This window comes from Hakea prostrata, chromosome 3, assembly GCF_041222555.1.
Source record: "Hakea prostrata isolate BN-2017 chromosome 3, UWA_Hpros_2, whole genome shotgun sequence".
Lineage (NCBI taxonomy): Eukaryota > Viridiplantae > Streptophyta > Magnoliopsida > Proteales > Proteaceae > Hakea > Hakea prostrata.
Window position 1 is genome coordinate 32,406,824 of NC_142602.1, and position 12,573 is coordinate 32,419,396.

The window sequence follows — 12,573 nt, forward strand, 5'->3', positions numbered from 1 at the left end:
GGTTAGTTCAGTTGATAAAGACCAACACCTCATAATATGAGATCATGAGTTAAGTATAGTTTTTTTTTTTTTGGTCAAGACTCTTAAGTACTGTTGACATTTGCATAAGTTGGCTTGCTAAACTTTACATTAAAAAAAATTAGATAAAATTACATGATCATCTACTTATTACAGAAGTTGCCGCTTAATGTTCTAATTAACAAAACTAGCTAAAATTGACTTTAGATTTATAAAATAAAAAACAATGATTTTTCATCCCTTTCGACAATTATATCCCTAAAATTAACTATTTGAGATATGACATCATATTCCTTTTGGAAACCCAACCTCTCACTTTTTTTTTTCTTAATTACTTTCATGGTTGCCTAATGATATGGTTGGTTCTAAGTGTGAAAATGTTTTGTTGGGGTAATTGTATTACAAATTCTACAAAATACAAAAAAAATGAAATTGCAACACAATTGAATGATGAAGATCCTTAGCCAATCCGGAGAGCTTGATGTTGCAATTGAACGAACCATCGATCAATGAGGTTGAGTCACACATTGAGTGTTGTCTTTAAGGTAATTGATGCACCCTACTACCAAGGGTTCTTCGCACCATCACCTCCAAGATAAAGCAACTTCAAACTAGAAGATGAGGTAGTTCTTCTAGTCCCTTCAAGGAGCCAACAGCTACAACACAACACTTCGACCAACTCAAAGAAAGAAATTAACTTTGTAACACAAATTATGCAAGTGTGAGGAGTGTCTCTATTACACACCACATGCAAGGAAGGGTTGGGTTGGGTTTTTATATAGGCCCAAACCACACCTTACATCCCTTAGGATTCTTAAGGCAATGAATTGGATTTAATTTATTCAATAACCTTAATCCCACTCATGGTAATGACCATGAATGGTCATGAAGTTGAAATGATAATTGAAGGTCAAGAGTTAGAATTTAAATAAAATCCACCCTTCAAGTAAGCCCACCACACCACCATGATCAAGACCTTTAAGACCCATGATCACTATTATGAAGAGCCTCATAACCAAGGTCATGTAGGGCCTCCTTTACTCATGGTGCCTCATTACCACCCTTACCTCATGGGTCCTACACACTAATAACAATTAAATAAAAGAAATGCAAAAGCTAATTTTGAAACTTAATATATATTTTATAAAAAACCTAACATGTTCAAAGTGCAAGGTTTAAAATATCCCACGATACAATACACTACTAGTTGATATGTGTCTATATTGTATACAACCGACACGATACATATTGATGTCTCTCTTTATTGGATTGCACTAAAATGCATTGGCAAGTGCGATAAAATACTAGATACATGATGATACGTCTCTTAAATTGCTTGATTGATACGATAATCAATGCTAATACTTTAACCTTGCCAAAGGAGATGAAAAATCACTGTTTTTGTTGGTTTTGGATAGGGTTCCAACAAGGCCGAACTTTTCCAATCCCAATCCTAGCCTTATATATTCTTAACTAAGCTCATTCCCACCCTGACCCTAATTTAGGGCCAATGATTCTTGTTCCTGACCCTGAGCACTACAGGGCTAAGCCAAGCCTATTGTTATGCTAATTGTCTCCTGATTGCGGTGGATTGGGATTGGTTGGCTCTGACCTTGGCTTTGATTAACCCTATCTTTGTCCTTGTCCCTAATTAACATTGTCGTATCTATAATGGCCCTATCCTTGTCCTTGATTGGTCATTTTCTTAGCCCTAATTATATTTGAATCACATATAATTATATACATAATTGATAAAAATGCATAATATTACCTATTGTTAATTTAGAATTTACTAATATATAAAAATAATAAACAAAAAAGCAATAAAGCTTTTATAAACTTCTATGCTACTATAAGTTTTCTTTTCTTGAAATATTTCACAGCCCTACTACAAAAGATGAGATACGTAAGATCCTTGACATCTGAAGCCAAGGTGTTGAGATGATGAGCAATGGATCAAGAAGATCAATAGGTATGTCATAATTATATTTGTAATTTGTGCCCCAGATGGTAGTGATCCCTCTGTTGGTAGCAATAACTACAGTTAGTGCCATTTCATTCTCTAGTGCCTGGTTCAAAAATGAAAAGCACTTGATGTCAAGTATGTGAATCTCATCAATGAACATATCTTCATTAAGGGATTTGATAGAATAAAAAGTTTATATTCACGACTAAGCCTTATGTTTTCATTTATAATCGTTGGATAAATTAAAGTCCTAATCCAAAATCTTGTTTAAAAGTAAATCAAGAGTATTTTAGTCTTCTATAAAGAAATGTATTTTTATCACAAAATTAACTATCATCTTTAATCAATTTTTTGAAATACCATAGGAGAGGCAAATGAAAGACATCAAATATTTTTGGACTGAAAAAGACATGGGTCAAGCCTAAGGCTTCCAGGGTTCAAATAAAAGTTACTCTAAAAAATAGTATAAGAAATAGGCTCATTATTTGATATTAGCAAAATGACTTAGGGATTAAAATCAAGGTTATATCAAGGCTAATAGGAGGGTCAGTCCATTGGATGAAATCCATGATCGATTAAAGTTAGGATCAAAATCAAGGTCAGGATCAGGGTTAAGATTATGGACATAATTAAGATTAAGATCAAGGTGAGGATCATGCCAAAATCAGGTTCAGGGTCAGGACAAAAAATTAGGAATGGATCATAATGCACTAGCCCAGCGGGCCAAATAGTAATTCCAGGCCAATCCTTACCCTTAATTCAGAGTTAAAATATTTTGACCCTGGTGAGGGTGGGACAAGACAGGTCAGGAGTCCGGATCCTCACCTCGTCGAGGGAGCACAGACTGCTCCCCGATGGCTTCCCAACCACACAAACACGTGGGGCCCATAGGTGAAAAACACTTTTTGAAAAAAATAAAAAAACTTCAAATTTTCACCTGTGGGCCCCATGTATTTGTGTGGTTGGGAAGCCGTCAGGGAGCAGTCTGTGCTCCCCTGACGGGGTGAGGATCCGGACTCACAGGTCAGGCCAGCAAGGCTAACTTGCATCCCTAGTTTTGGAGAACCAAGGTCAACTTTAGCTGGATAGAAATATTGAGTGACTAGTTTTGTTATGGGAATTAAAATAGTTAATCATGTAATTTTTCATAAAAAATTAGGAGAAATAAAATTCTATAATTTGTTTGAAGTCGAAACCATCTCTGTCATGGCTCATTATGCTCGTGGGTACCCATAGTTTTCGACGTTCACGTTACCGCCCACTGTAACCGTAAGAAAGAAAGAAAGACCTTTTCCTTTTATAGTTTTACTGGATCGCATCTTCTCGACTCACGCGAGAAAGAATCTCTCGCTTTCTCTACAATTCATTTTGCAGTAGAAAAAGATGAAGCTGTCTGTTCCACATTTTTTGAGATCCATAAATGCTTCTTACATCTACTGATCCAGCATATCCTGTGAATGTGATTTACGATCTCTATCCAACACTGTGAACAGGTAACAAGGCTTGATTATCTCTCTCTGTTTTGATTGATTGGGTCCAAATGACATTGTTGCTTTTCATGACTGAAAAACCCTAGAACAGCGTTTCTGTTGATCCATTTGTAATGTAAAGCATTTGACCTGTGTAGATAATAATTATCTTTTCCTCTTTTTGAGTTAAACTATGGTTTTGTCAATCTCTTCTCTGGGTTTTGTTTCGCGCTTTAGTCACTGATTTCCTTTTGAATTTCTTGAATCACATTGTGGATTTCACTGTTTTAGCTATGGATCTGATGGAGAACAAGCCCTTGAATATTGGGTTCCTTATTGTTGCAACGATAATCGTAGCAAAGCTTATTTCTAAGCTTCTGACGACTCGATCCGGAAAACGCCTTCCTCCAACTGTAAAGACATGGCCATTGTTTGGTGGACTTTCTCGTTTCATGAAAGGCCCCATTGTGATGCTTAGAGAAGAATATCCAAAACTTGGGAGTGTATTTACTGTGAAGCTTTTGCACAAGAATATCACTTTTCTCGTTGGTCCTGAAGTATCTGCTCATTTCTTCAAGGCTTCAGAGGCTGATCTTAGCCAACAAGAAGTCTACCAGTTTAATGTGCCAACTTTTGGGCCAGGTGTTGTGTTCGATGTTGATTATTTAGTGCGACAGGAACAATTCCGTTTCTTCACTGAATCACTGAGGGTGACAAAATTGAAGGGTTATGTAGATCAGATGGTTAGCGAAGCTGAGGTAACTTTTCTTCTTTAGCTGTTGTCCTTATTTTCCTTTTCTTTGTTTTACGTCTGTGGAGAACTTTACACCGAGTCAAATTGAACAATTCATCAAGATTTCTACTTTATAAGATGAACAAGGATGTTCTATGGAGAGGAGTGTATTCACACACAGAGGGGCCCTAACAATGAGGAGTGTATTCACACACTTTATATTCCACTATGGGCAATCTGCTGTTCTACCTCCTTTTCTTTGTTATGCAATTTAGTCGCTTTCCTACTAAGATGTAATCGAACAATTTTAACTGTATTTGCTGCATTTACTTACCTGGGCAGGAAATCGAGTGTAACATGCCTCTTCTAACTTGATTCTGTAGTTGTGTATGAAAATGCAACATACTACCATTTGCTTTTGCTTAGTTGATACTTTGAAGATAAGTTGATTCTGTAGCTGTGTATGAAAACCCAACAAACTACCATTTTCTTTTGCTTAGTTGATAATTTGAAGATTCTAATATTATTTGTATCAAATTGTAATTATGCCAGAACTATAAAATTAGTATTCAAATTTTATACTGTTGCCTGCTCACTGTTCTCCATTTTCAGTTAGTCGAGTTGATATTATATTGTCTCTAAAAAGCATATTCTGTTAATATCTCCATTCTCCACTGCAATAATTTTCAACTGTGAATTGAGGTGCACAATTAACAATTTACTCAACAGTGTATGTCATTATTTCTACTAGCGTATCCGTTTACTTTAAGTATGCTACTAGCTGAAGAATACTTTCTATTACAAAAATTTTGTAAACAACCACAGGCTCATAAAAGTGAAGGGTATTCTTGATCCATTATAATTCTTGTTCCCCCATCTAGCTTCTTATTTGTTTTTCTCTTTTTATTTTTGGGTAGTGGGATGTTAATGCATAAATTGCCATCATGGTGTAAGGTTAGGTGCTGCAGTATTACAGGTTTCTTTCAAAATTATGATAAAAGTAGCATTATTTGCAACTGTCTAAAAACTTGCGCAATTTCTTTGTTGATTCTTTCCTTGTCTAACTCTGTTTGTGAGTTGAACTTCTCTTGGGGTTTTTAAGGTCTTGGCTATAAAATTGAACTTCTCTTGGGGGTTTTTAAGGTCTTGGCTATAAAATTGAACTTCTCTTGGGGGTTTCTAAGATCTTGGCTATAAAATTGTAGTCAAGTTTGGTCTGCCCAATAACATGTCATGTTTCCAAGTCTAAAGGCCCATTTCTATACATGAGTAGCACCTTTAAAATGATTTCAATATAATATCATGAACTGATTATGACCAGCAGATGATTTTAACCATTTGATATAAAATTTGGATTTACTTGAGGCTTTCTGAGTCAGTATTTTAAGTCCTTCTTGAGTGCATTGTAATTAATTATACATGCATTTTGACTTTTGTTGTTGTCAATGTATTGTACATATCTACCCAACAACATATCTAATCCACTGTTAATGGAAATGGTAAGTTATAAATATGCTTTGTTTTTGCAAACCTGGGATGTCGCTTTTGGAATACTTCAGTTTAAGTATTTGATCTCTTTTGCTACATCTATAAAGTTTGGGATGATGAGAGTAGTTTAGGTATTTTGTTTGAATTTCTTACTTTGTATTTGTTGTTTATCCCAGATCTTTAGCTGCTGATTTTGTCTAACCTTATTCTGGGCAGGATTACTTCTCAAATTGGGGTGATAGTGGAGAGGTGGACGTTAAGTATGAACTGGAGCATCTAATCATTTTGACAGCAAGTAGATGCCTTCTGGGTCGTGAAGTTCGTGATCAACTATTCGATGATGTGTCTGCACTCTTCCATGACCTAGACAATGGTATGCTCCCAATCAGCGTCATGTTCCCATATCTTCCCATTCCAGCTCACCGCCGTCGTGATCGTGCCCGTAAGAAGCTTGCTGAAATCTTCACCAACATCATAACTTCCAGGAAACGTGCTGATAAGTCAGAGAATGATATGCTGCAGTGCTTCATTGACTCAAAGTACAAAGATGGACGCCCAACAACAGAAAGTGAGGTCACTGGGCTGCTCATTGCTGCCCTTTTTGCTGGACAACACACCAGTTCCATCACATCTACTTGGACTGGGGCCTATCTCCTTTGTCACAAGGAGTACCTTTCTGCTGTGACAGATGAGCAGAAGAACCTTATGAAGCAGCATGGGAACAAGATTGACCATGATATACTATCAGAGATGGATGTCTTGTATAGGTGCATCAAAGAGGCCCTGAGGCTCCATCCCCCACTGATACTGCTGCTGCGTAGCTCACACAGTGACTTCAATGTGACAACCCGGGAGGGGAAAGAATATGACATACCAAAAGGCCATATAGTTGCCACATCCCCAGCTTTTGCTAACCGCCTGTCACATATATACAAGGATCCGAACAGATATGACCCAGATAGGTTTGCACAAGGACGGGAAGAGGATAAGACTGCAGGGCCATTCTCATACATCTCATTTGGGGGTGGGAGGCATGGGTGTCTTGGGGAGCCATTTGCATATCTGCAGATAAAGGCAATATGGAGCCATCTGCTTAGGAATTTTGAGTTAGAACTTGTCTCGCCATTCCCTGAAATTGATTGGAATGCCATGGTTGTTGGTGTGAAGGGAAAGGTGATGGTGCGGTACAAGCGGCGGCAGCTCTGTGTTGACTAATTGCAGGAACAAGTGGTTTGTGATGTCAATTTTGGTGATTATGGTTCTTGTGATCGTGGGTGCCCCATTTTGTACATCAAGGCATCATTCGAAATCCTCTTAATTATTAGTTTGAAGAAGGTTTTCCCAAGCCGTCTGCTTTTTCTTGATCCTTTTTGGGAAGGGTGGAGGAAGTTGAGGGGTTAAAGTTCACACTGTGGGGTATTGTTTTCAGCTAAAATGGTTGGATTTGATTCCTGTTCCTGTTTTATTGAGTTCTCAATTCTTCTTGTAGTTAGGCTGTTATCTGCTTTCGCTAGCTAAGTGAGAATTTTATTTCTGTGTAATTGTGTTTTGGTTTTAAATATAGACGCATTGGCTCTGATGGAACTCATTTACTCTATCATTCAGCTTCCCTTCTCCTCTTAAGAATTTTTTTACACTCAAAATGGTACAGTCGATGCTATCATCTCAGGTTTGAACTTCAGTTCTTCTCCCTCAACGATCATGTTCCAGCTGGGTTTACATCCATTGAATCTGCAGTTGCGACAAACACTTGATATCATTCAGTTGTTGAAGGTTCAAATGGGTAGAAAAGTGCTTCAAGAGTGCATGATCTTCTCTGTTCTATATTTCCATTGGCAAGGATGGCTCCAACAATCTATTCTCCAGCAAATCTTTAGAGGTAATGCTCAGGTTTGGCCTTGAAAGGTTCACTCAGATTCTGGCGGATTAAATTGAGAGAGTGATTAAGGATCTCTATAATGCGGATGTGAGGAAGATCGTCTGTATGGGATCGGGCCATTGGGTTGCAGTTGTAGAGTCCTGTATGAGTCTCACGGGTATTGAGTTGGATCAGCCGGGTTTGGACGCTGTCTGAATGAGATCAACGAGTTCATTGTTATGTACAATCATATGCTCTCATGCTCTCTGAGAAACTTTCTGAGCTCAGATTGAAGATGCCAGATAGTGAAATCATATTCTGTGATGTACACAGAGGGATGATGAAGGTTATAACCCGACCCATGTCGATCGATACTGGTTCAAAGAAGTGAGTCGGGCTTGCTCTAGTGGAAGGATTGGGTGCGCTTCAGAAGACATGGTTTGTGAGGATCCTTCAACTCATGTGTGGTGGGACTTGTATGATCCTTAGGCTGTGAACATGTTGCTAGTTGATTCTATTTGGTCCAACCTGTCTCTAGGTGAGCTTTTTAGGCAAATCACAGTTTAACAACTGGCTTACATCTATATCTTCTTTTGAGTTCCTTTTCTTGAGTGTTCTATCCTGAAGAAAATGAGAAATATTAGAGTTGTAAAAGCAGGTCACTTTCTCCAGTTCGACTTTAATGGCAGGGGTGGGGCGGATCCAAGATTCAATAGTGGGGGGCTCCAATGCTTTTTCATCACACATATTGTGTGGGTCCTTATAAGATCCATTATGGTCCTACTTATGAATTATTTTATTATATTAAGGAATACGTCTACATATATTTTGTGGAGTCCACATATATTTGACAAAAATATGTAAATTATTAGTAATGGTATTTTTTTTTCCAACAAGATATAGGTAAATTAAAGCATCAGTTCAAAGAAAATACACATAACTTCAACCCGAAAAAGTCAATTACAAACCAATATTTTTTTTTAGGTAAGAGATACAAATCAATGGTAGTTAGCTCCTCCGGCTGTTACTGAAGCCACATGTCCTCTTTATTTATAATATAAAGATCGAACCATACGGACAAAAATTGTAAAAGAAATAAAGAAATTGAAAGAGAGAAAGAGAACCTAATTGTGGAGAAGATTTTTTTCCCCCAAATTTTCAGCGGGACTGTAATCCACGGCAGTTCAAACCATAGATCTGAATAGAAATGAGAGGAAAAGGAAACAGAGGAAGGACCATGAGAGGATAGATAGAAGGCGCATTTAAGGAGAGGGGAACTAGGGGGGGGAAAGAATAAATAGGGAATTGAGCAGCTAGTTTCTTCACCTTGATTTAACCCACCACTGGACATTTTGAATATTTAATCGTCAGTATATTTGCTTATCTTTTTCTAAAATTTCCCTGATGAGTAACCCCGCCTTCACGTTAGGTGACGGAAGGAGAAATACCAATGGAGACCAGGAAAAGGATTCAGCGTCGAGCATCGAGAACAAGAGAAACGGTCGAGAACCTTATCATCCAACCGTAGGAATTATGAGGAATACGTGGACTCTCTATGACATACCGCGAGATGGCCGCTATTATGTGGCAGAGGATTTAAACCCACAATCAATGGTAGTTATTACCTTACAGACATTTTATTTATAAAATCAAACAAATGATGGGGGGACCTTTTTAAATAATATTTATGGATGCCCATTATCCCAAAGAGCTTCCATTGAAGATCTCATTACCTCAGGATGCACTAGATTGTGTCCACCCTCAACACAATAGAGAATCCCTGACACCTTAGATCATGGGGGAAATTGGCCATATCAGATATCCAGGTGCTAATGTAGAAATTGCAACCACATTTGTAATGCACTCAATCTGAATGAAAGAGTGCTCACTTTTACCTCTGATCTAATCTCCTCTTGATTTCCGGATCCGCCGACAATCCGCTCGAAGTATTGCGTTGGAAGAAAGACTATGTAGCATTAGTTTCCTACTCTAAGTGAACAAGAACGATCAACCCCGCACGGTAAAAATGGAGTTTACCTGCCACCTTGAAAGTAAGTGCACATGATAAAAATGTATTGTTTTATTGAATAAGAATCACAAATAAAAGAATTGTGTTTAACGTTGTGGTTTTTTTTGTTTGTGGTTGCCTTTGCACCACAAATATTGTTAAATGCACCTGAAGGCACCAGGGATGGATGGGTTTAATGCTTATTTCTACCAAGAGAATTGGGAACTGCTAAAAACAGATTTATGCCTCTTTGTCCATAATTTCTTTCTCACCTCAGAGTTACCTTTTGGCATTAACCATACCCTTGTTTGCTTCATCCCTAAATCTAAAACCCCTAGGAAAGTGTCGGACTTTCGTCCTATCAGTTTATGCAATGTTACCTATAAACTTTTAGCAAAAATCCTTGCTAAAAGACTCAAACCTTGTTTGCATAATATCATCTCTCCCTGTCAAGGCGCCTTTGTCCCCAATAGACAAATCATGGACAACATTATGATTGCACATGAGATCTTCCATTTTATGAGCACAACTAGATCCAAAACTGGATATGTTGCTCTTAAACTAGATATGTCCAAAGCATATGACAGAGTAGAGTGGGGAGTCATCATTAACTTGTTTCGAATGTGGGGCTTCGACAACCATTGGTGTCAACTTATCAAAACCTTGATTTCTTCGGTATCATACTCAATAAAGCTGAATGGAAGCCCTTTCCAATTGTTCACTGCTTCTAGGGGACTCAGGCAGGGATGCCCCTTAAGTCCATACCTCTTTCTCATGATTATGGAAGTCCTATCAAGGTTACTCATTGAATATAGGGATCTCAACCTCTTTAAAGGAATTAAAGTAGCCAGGTGTGCTACGGAAGTCTCCCATCTCTTTTTTGCGGATGACACTTTTCTATTCTGCAGAGCAACAAATGAAGATGTCTTAGCAATTCAAGCTACCATCGACTTGTTCTCGGACATCATAGGATAGGAAATCAATTTTGACAAAAGTGGGGTTTTTTCTCAAGAAATGTGGACCAGGTCAACAAAGGAGCAATCCTATCGGTGCTTGGCATTCAAGAAATGAAAAAGAATGCAACCTACCTAGGAAATAAAATGTTCCATGGAAGAAGCAAGAAAAAACATTATGACCATCTCATTGATAGAATGAGAAACAAAATGACCACCTGGAAAGCTTCAACTTTATCCTACGTAGGAGGGAAGTACTCATGAAATCTGTCCATTCAATCTCAATCAATTTATCTAATGTAGTGCTTTCGGTTTCCCAAATTGATTTGCAGGAAACTAGATACAATCTGTCAACGATTTTGGTTGGGAAAACCCAACAAAAATTGACGCTAATCTCTTGGGACCAATGCTGCAAACCCAAGCAACAAGGAGGGTTAGGTTTCAGAAGAATGGAACAAGTCAACAGTGCATTACTGCTCAAACAAGGATGGAGACTCATCAATCAACCGCAGACTTTGTGGGGTGGAATTCTCAATGCAAAATACTTCCCCAACTCTTCCATATTTGATCCTAAAGTTGTAAAAAAGAAAGAATCATGGATATGGAATAGTATGACCACCATTCTCCCTACACTACAAACCATGGTACAGAGGAAAATTGGTGACGGAAGAAACACGTACTTTTGGTTTGACCCATGGGTACAGCCAACGCCGGATCATAGGACAGGCAACATCAATCTCCAGCTAGGGAAAAGGAATGCAACGGTACAAGAAGTTTACACTGATTATCATCAGCGAAGAAGGGATCTGAACAACCAAAGAATTACCGATCCACTAATCTCTTTTATTTCGTAGCTAGATATCCCAATCCACCCATCCCCAACACATGACTCATGGTTATCTCTATTATCAACAACAGGAGAATTTACTGCAAAACTAGCAGGAATTGCGTTGTCTAATATAGATAATAATGAGTCCCTACAAAGTTCTCCCCGTTGGTGGAATTTTCTATGGAAATTACCTATTCATCCGAAGTTTAAAATTTTCTTTTGGCGACTCTTAAATGCAGGATTGCCAACCAAGTTGATCATCAACAAATGGGCAGGAATGAGTACAACATGTGAATTGTGCAACAACAAGGAAGAATCACTTTGGCACATTTTTATCTCTTGCGAATGGACAAAAAGAATTTGGGCTGCCGGACCACTGGGACTCAGAATGGAACACATCAGAAGCACTTCTATTCTTAATTTATGCACATCCTTTTTAACTGATTACCATTTTGACAAAAGCACTAAAATTTGGTTCTTATCAAATTTTATAATTTGCTGTTATTTCATTTGGCTAGCAAGAAATGTCAAATTATATAGTAAAAAGATGACCAACCCATCTCAAATAATTGGAAATGTCAACAGATGGATGAACGATCTCAATATTGGGATAAAAAACATTGATTATACCAATAATGCTACTTTATACCAGAACACTTGCATTAAATGTATGCACTTACACTTTAACTTTGGAAACTTACCACTTACTGTGTGTAGGGATATCTGATGAACTGAACCGAGACAGTTGTCAAGTCGGATTACTATGGGAAGGGAGAATTCGAGATGTACGAAAGGGACAGGAAACTTCAGAACAAATGTTGCAGCACTTGCTACAAGCTATTTGGGAAGTATTACAGAAAGCACAAGAACAGGACATGCAACCCAAATATATTTGGTGTGATTACCTAGGAGGGGACATCCTCACAAAAGTTGGCAAAACATATCAACTATCCCCCACTCTTTTCCCTATTTTGGCAAGGATAATACCAATCACAACCAAATTAGAAGTATGTAATTTAAAACAAGATGCAGCAAGAACCTGGTTATTTAGTTTATCAGATGAACTTATAGGACTCAGGTGCACTGAGACCATGCCTCATATGGCCTGTAACCAACATATCTAAGTTTATATATATTATTATCTTTATCATCAAAATATTGGGGGGGGGGGGGGGCAAATAGTGATATTTCACATGTGAGAAGAGAAAAAAGCAGAAAAAATGAAGGAAATTAATATAAAAAATGAAATAG

The 12,573-nt window shown here is 37.9% G+C and overlaps 1 protein-coding gene and 1 pseudogene across 1 annotated transcript; both read left to right on the plus strand.

The window, feature by feature from the left end:
• The first annotated feature begins 3,193 nt into the window (after window positions 1–3,193).
• LOC149022110 (sterol 14-demethylase-like) lies at window positions 3,194–7,305 on the plus strand. Its single transcript, XM_089150289.1, has 4 exons — window positions 3,194–3,253; window positions 3,359–3,477; window positions 3,745–4,211; window positions 5,891–7,305. The coding sequence occupies exons 3-4, from the start codon at window positions 3,747–3,749 to the stop codon at window positions 6,887–6,889; spliced, it is 1,464 nt and encodes a 487-aa protein (XP_089006415.1). The 5' UTR covers window positions 3,194–3,253; window positions 3,359–3,477; window positions 3,745–3,746; the 3' UTR covers window positions 6,890–7,305.
• Window positions 6,930–8,129, plus strand: LOC149022111 (GDSL esterase/lipase At5g37690-like; annotated as a pseudogene).
• The last annotated feature ends 4,444 nt before the right edge of the window (window positions 8,130–12,573 follow it).